At 40.0% G+C, this 26725-nt stretch overlaps 1 protein-coding gene across 2 annotated transcripts in view; it reads right to left on the reverse strand.

Moving 5' to 3' along the window:
• NPTN (neuroplastin) overlaps positions 1-26725 on the reverse strand; it is a 63615-nt gene that overhangs the window by 9844 nt on the left and 27046 nt on the right. For both annotated transcript variants that reach the window (XM_049778133.1, XM_049778124.1), the window contains exons 2-5: positions 21419-21766; positions 16501-16672; positions 13265-13359; positions 2546-2679 (exon numbers count right to left, since the gene is read on the reverse strand). In XM_049778133.1, coding sequence (XP_049634090.1) covers positions 2546-2679; positions 13265-13359; positions 16501-16672; positions 21419-21766 — 749 coding nt within the window. The remainder of the gene's footprint in view (positions 1-2545; positions 2680-13264; positions 13360-16500; positions 16673-21418; positions 21767-26725) is intronic.

Here is a 26725-nt window from a genome sequence, read left to right on the forward strand (position 1 = left end):
GGAGGAGGGCAAAAAAAAAAGGGGGGGATGTTAGGAACAGGGGTGAAGGGAGAACAACATTAATGGTGGGAATACCCCTGATTTAATGTCACTATGTACCTTAAATATAACTGTGAAAGAAATGTAATTCACATTGGTCACAATAAAAATTACTGAAAAAAAAAACAATGAAAAAACAGGTATCTAAAATCTTGCATCCTGTTTCACACAAAACATGGAACAATAGTGAATGATTCAGAATAAACAATCCTCTGTTGCCTTTGCAATTATGGGAGTGGAGACCCATTCAAGAAAACAGTTTCTTTAATTTTGAACTATTCCAAAAATTTTAACAAAGAGACTGGAGAGATAGCATGGAGGTAGGGCGTTTGCCTTGCATGCGGAAGGACGGTGGTTCGAATTCCGGCATCTCATATGGTGCCCAGAACCTGCCAGGAACGATTTCTGATTGTAGAGTCAGGAGTAACCCATGAGCGCTGCCGGGTGTGACCCAAAAACTAACCCCCCCCCAAAAAAAAAACAAATTTAACAAAAAGAAAGCTTCAAAGGAACCTATAGGATCAGTCAGAAAAGAAAGTTAAAACACAGGGGCCCGCGCGGTGGCGCTAGAGGTAAAGTGTCTGCCTTGCCAGCGCTAGCCTAGGACGGACCGCGGCTCGATCCCCCAGCGTCCCAGGAGCAACTTCTGAGCGCATAGCCAGGAGTAACTCCTGAGCATCACCCGGTGTGGCCCAAAAACAAAAAAGAAAGTTAAACAAATTAAGTGCTCTAATAAAATGGAAAGCTAAAATGAATTGTGTGTTCAGCCAACTGGTTTTCAATGGCATCAACCAAAAATAATTTTTCTTTTCATTACTGCTCAATGATTGAAAGCTTTGTCTCCCAAATAATATACATCTTGAAAGCAAGAGGAAGCAGTAATATTTAAAATAAAACATATAGGAGACCAGTTAGACAATACAGCAGATAAGGCATTTGTCTTGCATGTAGCCTACCCTGAATCAATCTCTGGCACTACACATGGTTCCTGAGCACAGTCAGGAGTGAGCCTGACTATGGTCTCCAATCCCAGCATCCCATATGGTCCCCCGAGTCTGCCAGGAGCAATTTCTGAGCATAGAGCCTGGAGTAATCCCTGAGGGCTGCTGGGTGTGATCCAAAAAAACCAAAAACAAAAAAAAAAAAAACAAAAAAACAAAAAAAAAAGAAGAAAAAAAAAAGAAAAGAAAATTAAATGTTGACTTGATCTTTTGATGTCTATTCTGCAACAAAAAATCCTAATCCCAATCCCCTTTATTAGTAGATTACTGAAATCTAGTCATCACTGCTCATGTGAAAAGTCATTATCAACATTTGATATATTTAGAGTTCATAGAATGAGAATAATGGACTTGAAATTTAAAAAAGCTAGGGCTTTGTCATAAATTAGCTAGATCAGTCTATAATTTTTCCAAAGAAACTAAACAACATAGCTCTAAGATGTGTCCTTTTTGGTTCTGAAGACTAATAATAGCACTGCCTAGAAAGTCTAGTGCTGAATATACAGGGTCTGGGGACAGAGAATATTGGAGACCCTTGTGTCAGGAAAGGACAGTGGTCACCTATTCTTCTATCAGAGAGAAAGCAAGAGGCTTAAGCTTTAACTTTCCAACAACATTAAGAATTACTCTATAGAAACAACTTACCTGCCCTAGAGCAAAGGGAGGGGGGATTAGAGGGTGGGAGGGAAACGGAGACATTGGTGATGGTGATGGCACTGACTTAAACCCAACAATGAACAAATTTGTAACCATGGTGCTTAAAGCAATTAAAATGAAAAATATATATTAAATTCAATATTAATTAAAAAATCACTCTACAGGCATATCCCTTGACCTTTCTTGGAACAGACACTGTCAGATTTCTAATATCTAAGGATATTTCCTATATCTGCCCTTTGGTCTCATTAGGTTATTCCAACTCCTACTGAGTAATTCCTGTGATCCAGGAATATATAAATACTTGCTTTCATTGTCTTGCCACTCCCCTAAATAAGGAAGGTCCAAAGACCACTTTAAAAGCAATTATTTCTCTAGGATAAATGGATCTAATTGTACAAATCAAGTCTGGAGTTGGTTCTTTCAATGTCCTACTGTGAAGGCAAAAAATCTAATTCCTTACCATACAGCTTTAACAGATCACATGTAGGGTTTCCATGCTATACAGAGACTGCCAGTGACCTCCAGGTTTATTATGTAACATAAGAACTTCTTTGTTTTCTTTTGTTTTGGGTGTATAGCTCGAAGTACTCAGGGCTTACTCCTGACTCTGAACTCAGGGATCACTCCTGGTGGTTCTTATGGGACCATGTGAGATGCCAGAAATTGAACCCAGGTCAGCTTCATACAAGGCAAACTTCTTACCCAGTGTACATCATCATAACTTTAGAAAGGGGTCTCCAAGGCTTGCCTATATAGCAGATTGCAACAACTGCCAAGATACAGCCCCAAGAGAAACTCCAGCAACTACAGGACCCAGCAAGAGCAGGGGGAAGCTTCCTACTCACCATGGGAACATCATTCCCCTTCTTGCGCCACACCCACTCTGGGTGGGGATAGCCGACTGACTTGCAGTACATCATGGCATCCTGCCCTTCATTCTTGTTCTCACTCCGTTTATGGCCAGTGATTTCAGGACCAGCTGTGAGAGAGTATTGAAGGCTGTCACCTTGCGAGCCCACTCTGAAACCTTACAAAGGTGCACCAGAGCCATCCCCATACTCAACTTTGATAGCATTCGTTTTTCATTCAGATTAGAGCAATGAAACCAATCCCATTCCCTATCCAATTTCTCCCACCAAAGCAGCCCAAGCAGACAGAATAATTAAATAGGAAACTACCAATAATGAAGGAGGTTCTCCACCTACTTGGAGTGATTACAAGTTCATCTGTCCCAAAACTGAATATTTCCAAAAAAAAAAAAAAAAAAAAAAAAAAAAAAAAAAAAAGGCAAATAGAAGACATTCTCATCTCTTTCACCAATCAGTTTTTTTCCTCAAGATACTTACACTAACAAGTATGGATTATGTCAAATATCTCTATTTCCTTAAGGAAATGAGAAGAACCCAAGATCAAACACTTAAAATCAAGACCCACTGCAAGAATGAATGCATAGAGAAGCTCCCAGAAAATTATTCATGAATAGAAAATGAAACCTGTGACCCAAGAAATCCTGGTGACAAGATTGTCACTTGTGGGCCGCATAGTAAGATGCTTACCCTACAGATAGTCCTGAGAGCCCGATCTCCCTCCCTCCACAAGTGGCCACTTAAACTCAGGAGTAAAGCCCTGAGTTCAGCTAAGTGTGCCAAGCCCCAGCCCCTTAAAAAAAGCAACAACAAATAATCTCACTTGTAAACAGATTCCAATAATTTGAATGAACTTTATCTTGGGGGAAATTCCTAGACATGCTAAAGCTACTGTTCTTTTCTGATCTTAGTGAGGAATAAAAAACATCGATGGTTTATAAATTTCATTTCAAGGGCTAAAGAAACCTGCTGTGGTGGCAAATGCCCTGATGTTTGGCCTCCTTTTATCTTAACTTCATTTTTCTACCATGTCTCATCAAATACAGTTATCTGAAAACAGTCGACTCAAATTAAGTTAAATGTCACTTTGGTGGCCCATATGGTAAAGGCAATCAACAAGCCTGGTCCGAATTCCAGTTTCAAGAATTCTTAATGATTGTTTCATTGCTATATACCCATTATCAAACAAAGGTCATTTTATTTTAGCACAATGCTTTCATCTAATGCCCTTTAATAAAGAGACCCAAATATTCATTCTGGGATATGAAGGCCTGTATAGCTGTATTTTATATATGGACTGATTCCATGTTTCCCTGTTGACTGGCTTCATTAATTATTTATTTGTTATTGGCCTAAGGATTGATCTAAATTCCTCTTCTCTCAGACTGCATTTCCCAGGCCTCTGCATAAGTTCTCAGACAGAAATGCAATGGGCAAGGCTCCAGGTTGTCTCTGTAACCACTCTTGGACAAAGTGGGGCCTGCTCAGTATTACTCAGTCTAAGGTGTTTTCTATATAAGCTATTATAAGGGAAAAGTCCCCTCTCCCCCCATTTTACCAGTTAAAATCCTCACTATAAAGGGAGTAGATCAAGCTGGCTCAATCTTGTACCCATCAAGCCTAATTTCTCCCACTCAGTCACTTCTTAAGTCAAGTGTTTGATCTAGTCTCCATTCCAAAGCTCTTCCTTTAGTCAATAAATAGTAAGAAGCATCTTAGCACTCCTAGAGTAAGCAGCATGGCCACAGACTTTAGTAACAGAGAGATACCATTGTGGAAGAATAAGAATTTACAACAAGCGGAAATGATACCACATTTTGTCTCTAGTTGTGTTTTTGTTTTTTTGTTTTTTTGTTTTTTTTTTTTTGGTTTTTGGGCCACACCCGTTTGACGCTCAGGGGTTACTCCTGGCTATGTGCTCAGAAATCGCCCCTGGCTTGGGGGGACCATATGGGACGCCGGGGGATCGAACCGCGGTCCTTCCTTGGCTAGCGCTTGCAAGGCAGACACCTTACCTCCAGCGCCACCTACCCGGCCCCGTGTTTTTGTTTTGTTTTGTTTTTGTTTTTGTTTTTGTTTTGGTTTTTGGGTCACACCCAGCAGCGCTCAGGGGTTACTCCTGGCTGTCTACTCAGAAATAGCTCCTGGCAGGCACGGGGGACCATATGGGACACCGGGATTCGAACCAACCACCTTTGGTCCTGGATTGGCTGCTTGCAAGGCAAACGCCGCTGTGCTATCTCTCCGGGCCCTAGTTGTGTTTTTAAATCGAAAACATTTGCTGAGGTACTTACTGCATATATGTCAGAGCAGTTGGGGAGGGCCATTCTGGTGAGGTAAATTTTAGAATATAGAGAATAGGTCTGCTGCTGTTATCTGTGAAACTTAAATCAGAGACCAGAGAGATAGTACAGGGGGTGGGGTGTTTGCCTTGAATGTGGCCCACCAGGGGTAATCCCTGAATGCTGAGCCAGGAATAAGTCCTGGGCACTGATGTGTGCAGACCTTCCCTCTAAAAGGGGAGAGAGCACAACCTTTCTAAAAAGAGTTATCTCAGAAAAGATAATTTATTGCTGAAACTTCATGTAAAATTTTATGTAGTCAGAAGACAGTTCAGCTTGTGAACACACACCTCCCATATGTGAAGTTCTGGGTTCGATCCTTATCACCCTTGTGTCCCAAAAGCCAGCATCACCAGCAGGAGTGGCACATAGGTGTGGCCCGAAAAAAAAATAAATAAAACAGCAAAAGGAAAAATTAAAGGGAAAAGCAAAAGCTTTAAGGCAGAAGTATATTTTTTATGCAGAAGCTGTTCTGAAACTCAGTAAGCAAAGTAAGGCAAAGAAATAAATCAAGAGGCTAGAGGTCAGGACAGATGGAACCAAAAGGACCTAGGCATTTGCTCTGGGTCAGTTGGGAAACCATATAAGTAAATATTAAGCACAGGTGAAATGATTTGTGTGTTTTTTCAGGTACCCTTACTAATATGTAGCTACACTTGTAGAGATGAGTGAAAGCAAGACCAATTGAGAGGCTATAAAAATAAAACAGGCAAATGAGAGGATGGGATGAATGAGGCAGCTAGAGTGGAAATGGATAAGTGGTGGATATATTTTCTAAGTTCGGCTACAATATTTATGAATGATTGAATGTAAGATTGAATAAAAAGAGTTAAAGATGTCTTCAAGAGTTGTAACAGTAACTTAAGAATGGAGTTATCAGTTACTAAAATGAAGACTGTTGAAGGATTACGGTTTTTCTGATTGTTTTCATTCTGATTGAGGATGAAACAATGGTAGAAGAAAACCCAGAAGTTCAAAGTTTAAGATACTTATAAGACATGTAAGTGAAGTACTGTCAAGCAGACAGCAAAATACAAAGTCTGGCTCACATGAGTGATCAGGAGTGTCGATACAGGCTTTTGAAATCAACCTGTATGTGATATTTTTCTATTTTCATTATCTGCTAACCAGAGAATAACTGGTCATGTAGTGTATTTGACAAAATTCAGTAGTACTGTCAATTTGGTACAATTGGTACAATTTGGTACAATACCGTCAGGGAGAATCAGACCCCAAGATTAACCTGAGAACTAAGTGAAAGGCTAAAAGGTCAGTAGGTTTATAGCTCCACAATCTCTAAGCAGTAAATTATCATTCCCACAGTGGGTAGGGCTTCACCCAGGAATTGACCTTGGGCAGAATACCATCTTCAGTACTCCTAAGTTTCCACTTAAATCTCAAGGAAAACCCACAGTCAAAAGATTATTTCCTGGGGCCGGAGAGATAGCATGGAGGCAGGACATTTGCCTTGCATGCAGAAGGATGGTGGTTCGAATCCGGCATCCCATATGGTCCCCCGAGCCTGCCAGGAGGGATTTCTGAGCGTAGAGCCAGGAGTAACCCCTGAGCGCTGCCAGGTGTGACCCCAAAACAACAACAAAAAAGATTATTTCCTAATCCAGAAGGTTGTAACAGTAGCTTTAATTATACAGCACTTATATGTTATATTAAGCAAAAATAAACTAGAACAATTATGCAGCAATTAGATTATAAAAAACATAAGCACCCAAGGAAGCAGTCATATCCCCATTTTTAGAGAGCGGAAAACTCGGGTTGGGTAATGTTTCTGTTTGTTTGTTTGTTTTGGATTTGGGTGGGGTTTTTGCTTGCTTGTTTTTTACTCTTTGGCTTTTGGGCCACACCCAGGTTTACTTCTGGCTTTGCACTCAGGGATCACTCTGGGTAGGCTCAGGGGAACTGTTCTATGGGGATGTCAGGGATGAACTCAGGTCACCATAAGCAAGGCAAAAATGCACAACCTGCTGTACTACCTCTCTAATTCCAGGATGTTTTTCTTTATATTGGGTGAGGGCTGTTAAAAAGTGGTAATGCTTCAGGTACTTTACCACAAAAAAGGGAGAAACTGGGGGCCGGAGCAGTGGCGCAAGCCGTAGGGCATCTGCCTTGCGTGCGCTAGCCTAGGACAAACCTCAGTTCAATCCCCCAGCATCCCATATGGTCCCCCAAGCCAGGAGCGATTTCTGAGCGCATAGCCAGGGGTAACCCCTGAGCATCACCAGGTGTGGCCCAAAAACCCCCCAAAAAATAAAGGGGAGAAATTAGAACAAGATCTATATAGATAAATATCTATGTATAAAACATACATTACAGGTAATTAACAGACTGCAGAATGTTATCTTAGCTGGTATTACTAAAACATCCTAAACCGGGGTGGGGTTGATATACTTGTCAAAATTTAACAGCTTCACATGCTATATTTAAAAAAAAAGGCTTTGTACCTCATGTCAGAGAGAGCCTGTATTACTTACCACAGAATGAGTCACTGAAAGTGGATCAGTTAAAATCCTTTGAATTGAGCCAGAAATAGTACAGCAAGTAGGGTACTTATCTTGTATGCAGCAACTTGGATTTGATCCCAACACTCCATAACCCCATATGGGCACACACACCACCACCACCTGCCCAACCGGGAGTGATCCCTAAGCACAGAACCAGGAGTAAGCCCTGAGCAGCACTGGTTGTGCCCCAACCCAATATAAAGAAAGTAAATACTTATAATTTCTGTGTTCACCTTTATACAATGGGACTATTAACCACATACTCCATGGGTAACTTGTGAGGATTAAATTATAGCTTTTGGGCCAGACAATATGGGTTAAGAAGCTTGCTTGCCTAGCATGTGGCCAGTCCTGAATAACCCATGGCAACATAACATATAGGTTTCCCTAAGCACTGACATGTGGTCCAAAACAAAAACCCATAACTACATCCAAACTCTAACAAATAATCAGATCTCAGGATCAAAATAAACATTTAAATTGAGCTGTTAGTGAAAAAAAGACAAGGCAGGCTTAGACTCAGACTAAACTTAGTTCTAAGAAATGAGGGGCCAGAGCGGTAGGGCGTTTGCTTCGCATGCACTGACCTAGGACGAACCGTGGTTCGATCCCCCAGCGTCCCATATGATCCCCAAGACAGGGGTGATTTCTGAGCACACAGCCAGGAGTAAACCCTGAGCGTCACCAACCCAAAAGCAAAAAAAAAAAAAAAAGATGTTTGTTGTTTTCTCCCTGTGTGCTAATATAAATAGGGACTTTCTTTTGTGACTCTAATAGGGATTAACGAAGTCAGATAGTGAACTGATCAAACTGATTAATGGCCTCTTTCAATGTCTCATGGTCTATGCGCTTTCCATTTAATAAGGAACTGCTTAGTCAGCACCTAAAGTTCCTTTTCTCTTGGGGTAGCACAGACTAAACGTGCCTCCTGATTCGATCTGTGATTTCTTCTCAGAAGAAAACATGGCAAGGAATTTACAGCGAGCCCCTAAAAAGAAACTATAGACCCAATGGGAACCAACTCACTACCTAAATCACTCTAATCACATTAGTTAATGGTTCTCTTCCAGTATCCTAGTGGGTGCCACTGCAGGGGCTCCAAAAATTAACTCAGCTGCTCTACAATTCCAGTATCTAGACCGGAGGTGCCCAAACTTAGGCGGATCCACTTCCTTTTCAGAAACAAACAAAAAAATTCACTCCCTTGGAAATCTGCCTTCTTTATGTGAACAAAAGCAGGTCATTCTCCAACAGCACCCAAGGCTGCTTCCATCCCCCTTATCCCAGTAACCCTACCCAATAAGGCTGTATCGCCAACTTTGGGAAACAACAATCCATCTAGGCCTGTGGCTGAGGACATAGGCATGTTCCTGAGTGCTCCCAGTAGCCTGACCTGTCTGCACTTAGAAGGATCCGGCTTCTCTATAAAGCCAGGGACAATAGGGACAATACACTGATGTTAAAGAGCTGAGGAAAGATCAAAGAATACGACTTCTTATGTGGACTGCTTTGCTGATCCCTTTTGATGCAAACCCATAGCATCTCAATTCATTTTTTAAAAAAACACCAACCATAAAGGCAATGTCAATATGGGAATTATTTCCAAATCAACATACTGATCACAAGTCCCTCTGCTTCATTTATGCAGCCCATCAAATTCCAGAGACAACCCATCTTTACAGGAGAATTAAGATTTACTATTGGTGGGTGAGGGGGATTTACTATTAGCCAATGACTAAGCCCAAAAGGCAATGAAAATTGCTCAAAGTGGAAGAAACGTGAATGGATACTGGTTTTAGCCAATAAAGCCTTCATTCCAGAGCAAATTCATCATCTGCTCATACATTACTAGTCAGAAATAGAGCAGTCTCTAGATGAGAGGTCTCCCTTTCCTGAAGCTGATAATGGTGGCCCTATTAAGATGCTAGACCAAGTTTTCTTGGGGCTGGCTGGCATGTGCCTTTCATAAGAAGCATCATAATCAAAATGCTTGAAGGATGAGAACGGAGTTTCAGATTCATGTGAGAATGACTTCAAACTTTGTAAATTACATAGAAATCTTATGAGCACATCTTTTAATTTTAGAGAAGACAGGGAGAAAAAAAGAAAATTTCAATACATTCTCACTCATGCATTCTGTGTTAGATGCAATTTCTAAAAATCCAAAATATATATATATATATATTTTTTTTTTTTAATAAAGAAGAGGTGAATCCCAGAGAATCCAGGCTATGGTCAAATAATTTCCTCTTGCCAACTAGTCCTATCCTATCTTCATCTTCAACAACTGCTCAGGTTACTTATATAATATCTAAGAAATGTAACATATATATTTTAATTTACGCTGTGTCTCATTCTTGTCCTTTAAAAACAAAACAAAAACAAAAAAAGATCCTACTTCAGATGCAAGGGCTTTTCAACATCATGCTACCATCCTCAAAATTCCTTTCTAACCAAAATTTACAACTAAGTTGGAAACAAACATGTGTTCCTCTTCCCTTTAATTCTTCCAGCCTTCTTTTGTTTTACACACAAGTAACCTCAAATTTGTTGATCTCACATCTAATCTCCATTTCTGTGCTAGTCTAGTCCTTTACTTAAGCCCAAACCATCAGAAAAATTATGACTGAAAGAGAGAAAAGGTACAATACGTATTATATGTGTGTGTACAGAGACAGAGATATAGGAATCACATTGTCCTGGAGTATCGATTCAAATCTCTAAAATTTCCTTTCAGCAGGTCACTATGATCACTGTATCCACTGAATTTCTCTTTACTCAAGTACAATCACCTCTTATCTTCCTATTAATTGGCAGACTTTTTTTTTGCAGGGGTGGGGTGAGGGGGGTGGGAGTGGGGGTCCGGCCACACCCAGTGACACTCAAGAGTAAGTTACTCCTGGCTATGTGCTCAGAAATCGCTCCTGGCTTGGGGGACCATATGGGATGTTGGGGATTATACCTCGGTCCATCCCAGGTCAGCCACATACAAGGCAAACGCCCTACAGCTTGCACCACTTGGGGCCGTACTCAGCAGACTTGTAAAATCACTACAACTATAAAAAGATTAACTAGCTCCAACCCCACCCTAGAGACACTGAGGATATAAAATATAAGGGTATATGAAAATTCATTAGAAACACACACATATACACCAATCTAAATCCAAGTTTTTAACCAAGCATATCTGGAAATTAGATCTGGGAACTAGATGAGAATATGATTCTAGTCCTATGGCACATCTTCTTACGCTTATACAGAAACATTCAGAAAAACAGACTACAAAATGAAAAGCATTAAGCTGTTTTTTAGATGTGAGAGAAAAGGAAGAGGAAGACTAACATGTCTTACAAATTCCTTGATAAATTAAAACTACCCAGGATACAAACCCAAACACAATACCAAGTATACATAAGAATTGGAGTCTTTTACCTCTCAAGAGGCATTCCTTCCAGCAAGTTCTGCTCCTAAGTCAATAATGCCAAATCACTATGCCTAGACTTGCAATGCCTTTAATTACCCTTAGGCTTAGAAAGGGGAATTAATGGAAAACACTGCTTTCCTTCTCTCACCCATCCTGCTCTCTGTACTTGGACTTTGTGCCTTTCAAAGGCTCTGCCGGTAATGCTGTGAAACTACAGAAAACTCCCTGAGCAGTTCAGTTCACCAGGGTGGGGAAAAGCCCTTGGGTGGTTTGGGAGAATTATTTCCCAGGCCTCCTGCCTCATTTCAACAACTCCTTAATAAAAGATAAACCCAGATCTCGAAGAGAGCTACTGAATCCATCAAATCCCAGGTTCTCTGGTCTCTGTGAACTGAATAGTATCACTATGGCTTGAATTCTTCAGTCATTTAGGATTCATTGGACAGTAAGAAGTTAGGATCATTATCACCAAGATAATTCCATTTAATATTATACAGAAGGCATTCTGGCTATGTTTACACCGTTCCTGAAGCTACATTTTTTTGTTTTGTTTTTGTTTTGGAGCCTTCCTTCCCGGCCTTCCTTCTGGCTCAGCAATCATTCCTGGCAAGACTCAGAGGACCTTATGGGATGCCTGGAATGGAAGTCAGGTCAGTCGCATGCAAGGGAAGTTCCCTAACTTCTGTACTATCATTCTAGCCCTGAATCTGCATTTTTTTAATTTCTCAAATACTTTAAAGGAAGGTCTCAATACTACCGACTCACGACCTGTCCATTTCTAAATTTACCCTTCCAACTTCTAAGGATCTCTATTATTTGAAGAATACGTTTGTATATCTTTTAAGCAAAATGATAATGGCTAGGGAAGAAAGAAAAAGAAACTCCAGATCTTCAAACAGTAGCCCTACCACTACATGATCTGCTTATCAAATAATCCTATTCCACAAATTGGGGTTCATGAAAGGACTGGGGTTCTATATGGGATCGGCCATAAACTCTGGGTGGCACAGAGAGAGTGGTTTCACTTTTCTAAGTCTCAGGTGCTTCTCTGAAATAACAAAGGGAAACCTGGGATTAATGACTTAAGGTCACGCCTGCTTCTATAGTCTATTGGTCATTAAAACTTTCACTAAGAGTGTCATATCTAAGATGCCATGTACTCCATAAAAATTTAAATACTAAAATGAATTACCCAAAACGATTTATATTTTTCCTACATGGTCGTACGTAGTTATAATTATATCCTTCTGGTCCTTTTCTTTTTTTCTTTTTTGGGGGGTTTTTGGGCCACACCCGGTGATGCTCTGGGGTTACTCCTGGCTATGCGCTCAGAAGTCGCTCCTGGCTTGGGGGACCATATGGGACACCAGGGGATCGAACCGCGGTCCGTCCTAGGCTAGCGCTGGCAAGGCAGGCACCTTACCTCTAGCACCACCGCCCGGCCCTTTTTCTTAAAAAAATTTTTTTAATTATTTTTGTTGCTTGTTTTTGAATCATACCTGGCAGTATACAGGGGTTACTCCTAGTTCTACATTCAGAGTTCACTACTAGTGGTCTTGAGGAACCATATGAAGTGCCAGGGGTCAAACCCTGGTAGGCTATGTGCAAGGCAAACGCCCTACTTGCTGTACTTTAGGCCCCACCTACTGGCCCATTTCTAAATAACAACAACAACAACAACAATTTTTGCACTACTTGCAAAGATTTACGTAAGGTTGAACTATATATATGTAACTATATATATATATATATATATATATATATATATATATATATATATATATATATATATAAAAGTATCAAAACTCAAGCAATTCTAACATTAAAACAGGAATTCAACACAGGCCAACCTATATATTAGTGTACTTAAACAAAAAAATTTTTTTTTCTTTTTGGGCCCTGTGATACTCAGAAATTGCTCCTGGCTTGGGGGACCATATGGGGTGCTGGGGGTCCATCCTAGATCGGCCGCATGCAAGGCAAATGCTCTACCGCTGTGCTATTGCTCCAGCCCTAGTGTACTTATACACTTAAAGAACTTGAGAGAGAGAGAGAGAGAGAGAGAGAGAGAGAGAGAGAGAGAGAGAGAGAGAGGAAACTTGAGAGAGAGAGAGAGAGAGAGAGAGAGAGAGAGAGAGAGAGAGAGAGAAAACTTGAGAGAGGTAAGTATTGTTGCTATTCTCATTTTAGAAATGAGAAAGAATTTAAGAGAACTTACTAACTCACCACAATCACACAGCCTAGTAACTGGTGGGGTTTGAACTTAAACCTATACATCTGTTTCCTGAGCCTGAGATTCTAAAACATTCTATTGCCTCACACAATTTAAACAAAAACTGAAGACCAAGAGTCCAGACCAAGGTGTGGATCAGGAGACCAAAAGGCTCACAGTGCAGCCTCTGATGGGTTGTACCTTTCACTTCAATGGTGGCATTTGCTTTGGGAGCACTGACAAAGTGATATACACAGTGGTATTCGCCTGAATCTTCAGCTCTCGGCTTATTGATCCTGCAGAGAGGAGAAGAAAAATAAGTGAGGAAGTTGCAAGCAGTCAAAACATACAACAAAACAATTAAAGGTACAAATAGGGACCCTTCTCTCATCTTCTCATACTTGAAAGCAAAGACTTACTGTGTATCCCAAAATGTTGTGCCTTCCTAGTGGGCACTTAGGAATAAAAAGATGAAAGAATACATAGTCTTAGCCAAGAATCATTCAGGTGTTCCAGTCTCTCGAAAGAAATAAACTACATTTAAAAAAAAAAAGTAATCAAAATAGAGGATTATACACCACACTTTAGTCTACCAAATGGACTGGAACCATCACTAAAATGTCTTGCTCACCTGGTAAGTTTTAGCTGAAGAGCAGATTAGAAGTAAACCTTTTTCTGTGATTCCATGTGCCCTGAAGACCTTGTTTTGACAGTTCTATTCTTCCTTAAACTAAGTTTCACTAGCAGTCCTTTAAATACAACTTTTACTAACAGAACCAAAAAAAAATTTTTTTAAATAGCATGCCATCATTACATCAGAGATACTACAATGATGTAGGAGCTGAACTTCCAAGAATTTTAGTTATAACTATATATCCCAGAACTATATCAGCTTATGTCACTCATCTCTTCTTCTTTTCCCAGCACTTTTCAGTTTTTCAATGTGCCAAACTTGTTACCTCAAACTCTTGAAATATGATGTTCCTTTATATATAACTCTCTTCATCATGCTTAGTCTACCTAACTCCTTTCCATTGGTCTAGCTAGTATATTACTTCCTCATTCTTACTTCCATGTGAATGATAGCTCTCATCCTGATAATTTTATCATAGTACACTGTAATTCTATATATCATCTATCACAAAATGAAATTATATACTTAAAGAATTGCTTGGTTTTTATTTTCCCCAGCATATACCTGGTGCCTATTATAAATAAATGGAGGACTAATTGAATATAAACTCAAGAGTGAAAAGCTATACATATATCCAAACCAAGTTAAGCAAAATAACAGGAAGAACCATAGCAGTAGGAATGGGGATGGGAAGATAAGTTCAAAGGGTTGAAGCACATGCTTTGTATGCAAGAGGCCTGAGTTCAAACCTTAGCACTGGGTAAAGGCCCTGAGCAACAGGTGTGGCCTCAAAACAAAAAACAAGTATGGTCAGAATAAGCATCTCCTTCAAATCCCATAGGGTAATCTGATCCCAAACAAGTTTTCCGCCTCTGAGGACCAAATTCACATCAGCTCAGTATATTCCACTACCCCCACATCCTCAAACATGCACTGAAAAGACAGTATGTAATTACAGAAAACAAAAACCACAGCCTCCAGATTATATAGCACCTGTTCTTTGCTCTATAGTTAAAATATAAGACCAGATCTCCACTATACTCAAGTCTATTAAAATAAAAAACTTAACTGCTGATTGACTGCCAAAACATTTATCCATCCTACTATTTGTTCATCCCGAAAAAGAACCAAAAACCAAAAAGGATTATAGATGAGGACAGAGCCCATACCCAAAATGTCTCTGCATTTATGTGGTGGAATAATATTCTAAGAGTAGTGTTTAAAAGTCTTCTCAATTTGACACAAATGCCTCTTCTTAAGAAATCAGTAAGAAAAAGTACAACAGAAAAAAAAAATCAGCTATTCTTAGCAAATGTTCTAGAGTTCTGGGGAGGACCAGCAGTGTTATCTGAAGGACTTAAACTAATCCTAAATTTCTTGAGATGATTCTCAGGTTGAAGTAATGCTTAAAGGTCTTGGAATGTCCCAACATTTCTCAATCATCTATTAGGAAACAAATGCTACAAAAGAAAAATAACCCTTGCATGCTGAACAGAAGCAGGACTTGACACTGATTCTAAGGCAGACGTTTTTAGGTGAGCAAGGAATGGCCCACAAAAGGAAAAACAAAGCTTCCTTGAAAAACTGAACATACAGAACACCTCTAAGAAGATTTTCTAATAAGGAAAATTAGGGAGAGAAGAGGCATTTTATTAACTCAGACTCAAACATCCTAAGTTGCAGTTCAACAGAAAAATAACTGGTTGTACACTACCTTGAAAAGTATTGTGAAAAATTCGAAAAAACAGACAGATCAAGAATAAATGCAATATACTTGCATTGATTAACCTTTTCTAAACTATTAGGATATAACTGAGGTTTTATTTCAAATTTTATTTCAGGAAGTAAATTAAGTGAATCCCACCTGAAATGGTATACAGCAGCAAGGGAAAAAGACATGAGTCTAGATAGAAAGTCACACCTGGAATCTAGCCTTAGTTCTAAACTTATTTGATAAAGCACTTGGCCTAAAAGCTGCCAAGAGTTCTTACTGTTTGAATGTTACTTTCTTTATGCAAAAAAAAAAAAAAAAAAGATAAAAAGATAAGTACAATAATGTGCATCACTTAAATGCACACAAATAGATCTCAAATCTGCAAATCTCTACTGCTCAATGACTGGCTTTTTCTGGTCTCTCACTCCAGTATGTTCTTTCTTTGCATTGCATCACCTCAAATCAGAAAAGCTAATCATTTTCTACACTAGTTGTCAACCAGGAACAAACAGCTGAAAGGTGAGGTGTCATGGTGTTCAAGATATTCCCAACAATTACCTAGTCTTAGATACAAGGCAACTCCAGCTAGCACGCATTCCAAAGGGAGTACTTCCAGGAAATATTTTTGTCAAAGGGTATTTCTACGTAACTAACCCTTTCCAGATCTCATAAAAGTATGATAACATATTGGATACCCCTAGAAGCTTTTGCTCACTAGTATCCAGGAGATATATCCTTATGAGTGATTTTTACTCCCAAGAATCAAAACCTAATTTCACTCTACATGCAAAGTATTGGATTATGCCAAGACCTTATTCTTCTTGTGACTTTTAGTGACTACTAGCATTGTTATAATGTACAAATCACTCTCCGCTTCTCTATAGTGAAGGAATCAAGCCTGGCCGCTCATCTTGAGCACTGGAAATCTCTCATATATCACTGGGCGTCTCCTCAGATACAAGTTTAGATAGGCTATCCACAAATAAACCGCCTATATCTCATGCCTCACACATAGTCTAAGTATGGATTATGAATGGTAAACTTCATCACGATCACTCCCATTTCCCCAGGCGTTATTAGCCCCCTCACCTGTATTCCATGTTGCTGGCATTCTTACGAGTGGCAGTCAGTTCTATGCCATTCTTTGTCCAGTAACTGTATGTAAGAGTGTGAGAGCTGGAGGTGAGGTTACACTGAAGAGTGACAGGGCCAACGGTGTTCTTTGAAATAATAACCTCCTCACTGGTGATGATCCTGGGCTCTGTAATAAGAGTGCACAGTGATAGGAAGCCATATAGCCTTCTGTTCTCTGCAGCCCTGGCCTGAGAGTTGGATGGGGAAGGATGGGGGGGCTAGAAGAGGGAGGGCAGACAGGACCACATGAGGAATTTCACTTTATCACTTTGGAAGTCAAAAAGGGAAAAACAATGATTATAAGCAAATGACCACTAGCGCAGACAACAGCCTGAGGACCAGTTGGCCTAGACGTGAAAAGAATGGGAGTATTACAGGTACTTGGACTGGCAACAATCCACTTATGTGTCTGAATACCATCATCTTAAGATATAAGAACCACCAACCAATCAGCTCGCATTACAAAACCAGGCTCCACCTTGCAGTTCTAAAGACAAAGGCAATACCATTTATATAACTAATAAACTCCCTAAGGAGTCACTAGGCCTTGGAGCAATAATAACTATAATTAGATAATACAATTATAATACTTTCCCCACATTTAATTCTGAAAAACCTATGGCTAACATGCAATGGTAACTGAATATGAAGAAAAGACAGTAGATCCTAAAAGCAAATTTCCTGTTGGAAATGTATTGCATTTTTCCAAGAGAAAATTCTTTAAGAAGTTTCAATTCTTCTCTCCCAAAACAAATATTTTTCCCCCAGAATTGCACTTAAAACACATTCCATTCCAAGATAATAAAATGTTAACTAGAATGCAACGTGTGCTGGTATTAAGGACTCACAGAATTTTTGGGGCTGAAAGAGAGTTCAATGAATCTCACTCTTAAAGAGCTTGAAAAGTAAAATGACTTGTGCAAGGACATAATTGTTATGGGTGGCAGAGATGGGCTGTGTTGGGAATGTGACTCAGTAGTAGAGCACTTGCCTTACATGTGTAAGGCCCTGGGCTTGAACCCTTACACTGCAATAAACAAACAAACAAGCAAACAAATAAAAACAAAGATGGACCTAAGAAATGGAATTCTCAATCCCTGTCCCACCAATACAGACCCTCCCCGCCCTACCCCTAGCACAAATTATATAGTTCTTCTCCGAGGGTAAATTATATAGTTTATCTTCTCATTCTATCCTGGACTTAGATAGCCTGTTTTAATATCTACAAAAACTATTTGACTCAAATATTATATATAACACATTGAGAAACACACTATATCCTTCCTAGAGGGGTGATGAATGCACTATGATTTCAATCACTTGTATTGAAGTCAAGATGTTTTTTTGTTTGGTTGGGTTTTTCTGTTAGTTTTTAATCACTTTTGTTATTATTTCTCCTTTAGTTCGTCCAGGATTACATTTTTGGGGGCACTTCTCAGTCCAGCATTTTCAGATAAAGCTTAAAATTAATGTTTGTTTTTTCTTTTCCATTTCTTTCTCAGAAATCTTTGACCACTTCCCTGAATCTAGCTATTTCCTATCTACAGCTCTTAACAACTCCTTGTGAGCATGTTATGCATTACGATTAACTGAATTCTTGAGGACAATATAGTATCTCTCAGCCAGAACTGTTTTGTCACCATGCAGGAGAAGATGGGAAAATCATGGGACACTTGAAAAAAATATAATACCTAAGGACCTCCTAATCAGTATATCATATTTGATTCATAAAACTGATTATCTTCATCTCAGAAATTTATTAAATAAAGCAAAATCCTCGAGCTAGCTCTATTTACGCTATTTTCTATTTTTGTGGCTCTGGCAAAAGAACAGTAGTTATCTTCCATAGAGCACAGGTCCTTATTGGTAACAAACAGGAGCTCTATGTACAGATAATGAAGGCATAGCAGCCACTAAGACAAAAGCAGATGCATGTGAACATATTAGCGCAGTGGTGTCCCACGGTTTCCAAAACACACTGGACAGAAGCCAAAATCCCTGGGCCTTAAGAAGTCGGGCAGAACGGCTGCATACCCTGCAATGAAAGGCGCACACACACACACCATCAGCAAAAAGCATCACAATTCCAAGAAAAATCAAAACCAAGCAAAACAAAATAAGAAAAAAAAGAGAGAACCATAGTCCACAGAAATTAAAAAATATAAAGGCAACATTAAAACCCAAACACACTTTTAGGTTTTTACTGAATTTTTATTACCCAATTTCATTTCGGTCCCATTTGGGACTCTCTTTCTGGATCGTCCTCTCAGCCTGCACTGAGAAAAGGTGATCCTTGAGAATGAGGTCAAGAGCTTATAGATGTATAAATCCAAGGAGATCAAAGTAAATGCTGCTCTTACCTGTGGTGATGCAAATGACAATTGTCATTCAGGGAGATTAAGAAGTTGATGCAAGCAACCTGGTGAAATTTCTGCCAAGAATTCTTGGAAGGCAAAGGAAAGTACTTTCCCCTTAAGTGTTAAAGATCCAGGAGAGTCAGCTGGGAGCAAGTGGATAATTTAAATTGGTTTAAGTGATTCTGCACCATAGCAGGGCTGTAGGGTAGGGGGTAACCTCCCTCCTGTAAGTGTGTATGGAAATTAGTGCTATGCCATGCTCCTTGGCACCAATGCCACATCTGCCTTCAGCACCAGGATGAAGGTGGGGCTTTTATTTCTATGGCTTAGAACTGCCCGTCAAAGTCCAAGAAAGATGAACATTTACCAGAAGCTCAGAACTTTTACTTGTCACTGGCTCGTATTTAGAAGCAGTGAGAAGACCCTTAACCTCCTTTCTAGAATAGAAGCAAATGTCCTTGGGGATGCTGAGATAATAAAATAATCCAATTAGAGAGGAATTCTGGGGAGTTTTTGTTGTTTGTTTTTTTAAAGACAAACCTGGTTCTCTAAAACAGTTAGGGTAGGAAGGTTAAGTGACTGATAGGGAAGTCTGGAAAAGAGACTGAACTAGTCTGGGTTTAGTTCAACCACATGCAGAATGGTCCTAATTTAGGAAATTTATTTTCATGTAAACTGGGAGAATACTGTATAAATGAGGGGTTGGTAGGCAGGTATCCTAAAGCCCCACCCCAGGGCATGACCTATCTAGCTATGGATAAATCAATCTACTTGCATTAGGCTACTGGAAGTACAAGTACCAAATGTCCAGCCCAATTCATTCCTACAAACTTCTGCAGACCTTTGTGGCCATTTGGGTAATTCGGTTTTTTATAAGGAAAGGAGCAAGGGGGCAGGAGAGGAGGCGTGCAAGGGGAAAAAATTATTAAATAAAAGGAAAATCGCTGGGTTAATGTTCCCCATTTTCACACAGACAGGTTTTCTTTTCCCCTTTCCAGAAGCAGGTTCTCTGATTAAACCATGCCAACTGCAGCAGTCTCTCCTACTATTCCTCTAACACCTCCTTTTCTTCACAGGCGTCTTTTGATTTACTATTCAAGAGACAACTAGTTTGTTATTTTCCACATAAGTAGATAAGTCATATAACCACCTGAGTTATTACCCAATCCCTCATAAATATAATTTACTATTTTCACAGATTCTCTCGGAATTAATCAGTTCTTTAAGCTACAAGAACTGGGTCTGAGCCTCTTCTGAAGTAAGGTGAACACCTGGAGGTTCTTTCCATTAGACAGGAAGCTACCTCAGTTATAACCCACTCCTGCAAGAGGAGCACCCACGTGTATTTGACACTGACCATTTGCTAGGCGGTGCCTTACACTTTCCAGAAAACGAGGCACCCAAAAAGCTCCTTTGAATCTACTAGATGAGATGAAGGGACTCTGTGCGGGTCATGCTTATCATTCAGAGGAACAGGATCCAAATTTCATTTCCTCTTTATTTCAAGATACAGAGAAAAGGCCCAGGTGAATGATTTACAAACTACTTCTGAGGTTGCCAGCCTCTAGGGGGAGAAGAGTCGTGTGCCAGGAGTGAGTCAACTGAGTCAAACTGTTTATAATGAGGACTCAGATACAACGGACTCTGACCCATCATGTATTACAGGGTCTAAAAAATGATTCTACCTAGAAAAAAGGCAAGAGATCTGGAGGAACTCTTAGACTGCTGCTTGTCAGCTGGGCAGGACCAGTGAAGAGTCACTGCTGCAGTTAAGAGCAGTTATCAGAGAAGCACATGCTACTGTTTCAGAAAAGAAAAAGAGCTGGAACTATGAAAATATCCCAAGGTACATGCCACCCAACAACGAAAACACACCATCACACCACACCCATGGCGACATTTCCATCACAGAACAAGATGACACCAAGTCACAGAGAGGGAAGAGGCTGGGCAGGCACAAGCTTAAACAATAAAGATGAAGGCAGCTACTCAGAGAGCTTCAAACAGAGGAACAGAAGAAATAAAAAGCAGTTAGATTGGGGAGAGAAACAAAAATAGAAAGGCACCAGAGAATAAATCAGCAAAAGGAGAACAGGAAACCTACTACAAAATTAAAGGGGAGGAAAGAAACAATTCAGCACTACCCTGGCTTGACTGCCTGATTTTGAGTTTTAGGAGACTTTTTTAGCCTCCCCCGTCCTCCCTCCCCACCTCTTCCCAAAGCAGATGGTTTTGGACAGTCACGGGTTTCCCCAAGTTCCTTGTTCCTGAGGAGAAAGACACAGAGAAGGGTGGGTGGGGGCCAGGGAGGTAGAGAGAATGGCAAAGAAGAAAAAAAAAATGTTGCCACAGATGTTTTCATACACTACAACCAGAAGGGCCGTGGGTTTGCAAAAACGAAGACAAGGGGTGGGGTGAGCGATCATACTGGGGAAGAGGGAAAGGAAGCAGAAGGGAAGGGTGAGCGGGCCACCTCTAAGGACTACAGTACTACTACTGTAGGGTGCTGGACTCACTCTGAAGGACGCTTATGGTGGCCTGGGCTCGAATCCATGTTATGGAGGGGTTTTGCCTCAAGTCATTCCTCTTGGGGTCGTTGCTGGCCCTGCACTCGTAAGTCCCAGAGTCCTCCAAGGTGAGCCGGGTTATTCTCAGCACACTTACGCCGTTTGACCCGTAGGCGGTGTTTACGGTGACACGGCGCTTCCGAGCACCGTCCCACAGCTGTCTGAAAGACTCTGCCCGGTTGACTTCTGCGTACCACCACTGGATCTCTGGCGTGGGACTCCCGACCACGTCACAGTACAGCTCAAAGGCGTCCCCAGTGAGCTTAGTTTCTGACATGGGCGACTTGACAAACCCAGCTAGAGGGAGGGGGAGCAGGAATGCAGTGACAGGCCAACCAGAAAAAAAAAAAAAAAAGAATCAACAGGTGTTAATAAGAATTTAAAGAAAAGAAAAGAAAAAAGCAAATGAGTTGCAAAGAACAAAAAGGATTCATTTTTAAACTATAAAGAGACAGTAAACAGCATTTCATACAAGCTTTTAAAAGAACCACCCTGGGAAGCTTATGCAGCAAAGGCAGGCTAGTTACAAGCTTGGGCAGCCCAGGTGTTGGCCAGGCAGAAGCAAGCCCACTAGAAAGCGTTTTTTTAAGCAACGGGCCCAGCTGGTAGAGATGAAAGCCTCCAGTCAGGAAAGAGTCTCTTTCCTTAGAGCACAAACCATTACCTTTCCGAATTCAGGCAAGTGATGAAAGATAACCAGAAGTGCCAGTGGGTTTACATGCCAAGTCAGGACCTTTCTCAGATGGGTGAACGAACCTTCTATTAGTCTTTGGTGGGCCTCAACAAGAGCAACTAACCTAATAATCCCTTTTCTTGGAAGTCAGAAGTTGAAGTCCAAATTTCAACAGAACAGTAGCAAATTCCCTCTCCTAACCTGAGTTCAGGTGAGACTGTCCCCAATCTAGTCTCTCCTAGGCTGATGGCAAACAACCCATCAACTTGGGTGTGTGATTCAACAGCTTCTGCCTGAATGCAGCCCCTCTAGTAGCACAGGAGAATGAAATAGGATACTCAGAGACAGAATTACTATGGGGTTAGCTTGGAAATAGGACAGCAACCCAAGTCAATGGCAACGACTGGAGGAACTGAAGTCCATAATCCGTAACTCTGTACTTCTTTGCAACTAGAAAAAACTCCTGAAAAGTCAGTCTTGGAAATAATCATAGATACTTAACAGATTCTCACTACATAATATAGTAATCTGGTTCCTACAGATCACACAAAAAGAATGAGAAATATAAAGTGATGAGTTAAATTAATCTCTATGATAAAGGCTGATCCTCAACATTGCCAGGCATTGTACAGGAACTAAAGTTGATACATACTTCCACTTGTCCGTCATATACTTGACAGACACTTCTATAAGACAAGGTGAAATGGTAAGAGAGTAAAAAAAAAATCCAGTTTTTGGGAACTATAAAACTGGATCCTTATGAAAATGCAGGGACAAGTATACTCTCTCTCACCCTTTCATTCCATTTAGGGTTCAGCCAATATTTCTATCAATTCCAGCAGTGTCCTACAGTAAGGGAAAAAAAAAAAAAAAAGAAAAAGTATTCTGAATGGCTGAGTCAAGTCTCAGGTCAAGTCAACAATCTCTTTGCAGTGATCAGAGTGAGGTTACCATCTGTCAACATCAGACTGTGACTATTCCAGAGAAAGATTATGGACTAACCTAACTGTGATTTTATTTCTGTGGTCCAGAAACCAAGGATATCATGAAAATAGCTAAAAACTGAGGTTCTAAGAAAACTTTCCATTTATATTCAAAGCCATATTTGCCTTTGGAGGAGCTAAACTCTAGCCTCATGGGCCTTGGGACCCCAGAGACAGACACTATATTTTACTCAGGTAGAGATCAAGACCTTCAAATTCATACTAGTCTTTCAATCATAAAACATTCAGAATCTGGAGGGATAGGAATGCAGTAATTAACAACCTTAGATAAGAGTTCTGCCTTGATATTTCCATACTATACCTCTTCAGAGTCAAGGTCAGTCTCATGGGAGGATTTATCTACCAGAACCCCCCCCCAAATATGTTATTCTCAGAAAAGGAGGACATTTTAGGATTCAATAAGGACACTAATCCTCAGCATGAAGAACTCAACTCACATGCAAAGTGGTAACCAGAGATCCATGTCTCAGTTTCAGAAACTACAACTGTCCTCAACATTGAAAGGGAAAGGAAGCTGGTTTCATTAACGTTATTACTGGTTCTATCACCATGAAAAACAGGTTATCAGTAAATCCCTGGAGAGCAGAAAAAAGTATTACTACTTTAATCAGATTCCTGATCATTACATGAAGTCACAAATGCTCTTATTCTCACATTCTCTGTGGGAGTTTATTCTCTCAAATGCAATATTTCTGCAATTGATTGCGCTCTAAAAATCTGTTAATGAATATGTTTTGTATTTTCCCCCATTCTTCTGAATTGCACTTCTAAAAAGGCTTAAATTTCTATCTGTTTATCGATGAATTAACCATACTAATGTAGAAGTAATGCCTCTGAGCTTGTCAAGAAGCACTGAGCACCCATCCAATTCCACTGCTATCCCAAATCCCAACACCAAACATCAAAAGCTCAGAAATAGGATGAACACAATTCCCACAGCTGAGAAAGGTGCAACTCATTCATCCGAGTATAAGAAGACTTCCTGTCTAAGTGGAAAGAAATTCTGCCTAATTTACTTTCTATTCTACCTGCATACATAAAAGTGGGATCAAGTTTACCAGGAAAATAAAAGTTTTAAATTAATGATCACATATTATATAAGCAAAAGTATTTAAAAAGAGTTAAAATCCTTTGAAACACAAGTAGGAATAGAGATGGAGCTCAGTGGCACTTGTCTTGTATGTGAGTCTCTTCTCTTCTTTGGTAGGGCATTTGCTTGTACAAGGAAAACTCCAGTTAAATCTCCAGCATCCTATATGGTGCCCTAAATACCACCAGAAATTCCTGACTACAGAGTCTGGAGTAACCCCAGATCACTGCCAGATGTGCCCCCCCCCAAACAAATAACCCATCAACAACAGACATCTGCGCTCTTTAAAGGACAGATAAACTTACTTAATAATACCAAATATATATAGGAACCAGCAACATTTTCCAAGTATGTTTTACAAGTTACGCATGTACTAAGAACTTGCTAATTATCTCAGTTAATTCTTACAATCGCCCCCATTAAGACGGGTCACTTAATGATGAGAAGCTAAGTCAAATACTCTGCCCACATTCATAAACTAAATATGAAGGTCTAGCCTAGAATTCAGGTATGTTCAAAGCCAAAGTATGGCCGCCTGGCACTTTGACAAATGTGATCAATGTGCCTTATTAGACTGAAAAAAATTTTGTTGTGGTTATTTAAGTTAAAGAGATGTTTTGTGGGTCTAACAGACAGCTTAACAAGCCTTAAATCTAATCCCCAGAAACATGTGTCCCTCCCAGCCCACTGTTAATGCTCTAGTCACCCCCAAACAGAATCAACCAACTGGAGAGACTGAACAGCACCAAGAATGGCCCCCAGACCCTCTGAATGCTGCTTGGAGACCCCCCACTTAAAAATATGTGTATCTTTCTCAACTTAATTTTCATTAACTATTAATTTCTGACTATAAAAACTAAGACCCCTCCATTAGAATGTGCAACACGCATGAAAACTAACTCTTAAAATTATAACTTGGAGCCTGGAGAACCTGCATCTCACTGGCCCCAGAACAAATACTCAGTATCACACATATGGTCCCCCTGAGCAATGACCCCAGAATAACCCTTGAGCACCAATAAATGTGCCTCACCCCCAAAAATACATTAAGTATATTAAAGAATAAAAAAAAGTGCAAGTATACAGGGGAAAATATATTAAAAAATGAAGATAGAGGATCACAGGATCAGAGTTCAACCCTTGGAAAAAGTGGGAAAAACAAAAGATGTTTCCTAAGAAAGAGCTCCCATGTCCTAATGATTTCATTCCTCTACTCTTGAAACAAGCTGGCATATTGGGAGAAAGATTGAACAACATAAGAATTTCTCTGGTAGCGTGGTCAGTGACCAAGTTTTAAAAAGGTGCTTTATGGAAAGCGATATGGAGATCCCTCCAAAAACTGGAAGTTGAGCTTCCATACGATCCAGCTATACCACTCCTAGGGATATACCCTAGGAACACAAAAATACAATACAAAATTCCCTTCCTCACACTTATATTCATTGAAGCATTGTTTACAATAGCCAGATTCTGGAAACAGTCTAGATGCCCCTCAATAGGTGAATGGCTAAAAAACTGTGGTACATATATACAATGGAATATTATGCAGCTGTCAGAAGAGATGAAATCATGAAATTTTCCTATACATGGAAATCTATTATGCTGAGTGAAATAAGTCAGAGGGAGAGAGATAAACACAGAATGGTCTCACTCATCTACGGGTTTTGAGAAAAATAAAAGATATTTGTGTAATGATTCTCAGAGATAAAATACAGGAGGACTGGAAGGTCCAGCTCACGACATGAAGCACACCACAGAGAGTAATGGGTGCAGTCAGAGAAATAATTACATTGAGAACCATCATAACAAAATGTGACTGAATGACTGACTGTATTAGTGTACAGGCCAGTATGGGGTGGGGAGGAGGAGCACTTGGGACATCGGTGATGGGAATGTTGCACTGACGAAGGGTCTTTTATTTATTTATTTATATAATAAAAGAAAAAGTATAGCTCAAAAAGAAGAAAAAAGAAAAAACAGGAAGTCAAATAAAAAAAGAAATATTTGTTCAAATTAAATCATAAAAATTATAGTATGGGGCTGAAGAAATAAATAAATAAATAAATAAATAAATAAATAAATAAATAAATAAATAAAAAAGGTGCTTTCATACAAACTCTCACAGATATCCTGGGGCTCAGTCAGGTTTCTGACTTGCCTAAGATGGCTTAGATGGCTGTTATGAAGTAGAACTGGGGCAGGTTGCTACTCTGCCTCTCTTAAACCAGCACTCCTATGGGCTCCAGTGTATGCGAGTTAGTGTGAGAACAAATGGTAGGATGGGGGACACAGATAAGAAATAAGGCCACAACCAGAAAAACACTGAGATACAGTATCTCAAACTACAGTTCTTTCCACTAAACCACAATGCCTCTAAACAAAGCCAAGCAGGGTATTCCTTGATAGCTTAGCATTCATCAGAAATCATTAAAACACATCTCTCTCTCTCTCTCTCCTCCGAATAGTAGAGGAAAGGGGAAAAAAAGAGG

This window comes from Suncus etruscus, chromosome 1 (genome assembly GCF_024139225.1).
Source record: "Suncus etruscus isolate mSunEtr1 chromosome 1, mSunEtr1.pri.cur, whole genome shotgun sequence".
NCBI lineage: Eukaryota > Metazoa > Chordata > Mammalia > Eulipotyphla > Soricidae > Suncus > Suncus etruscus.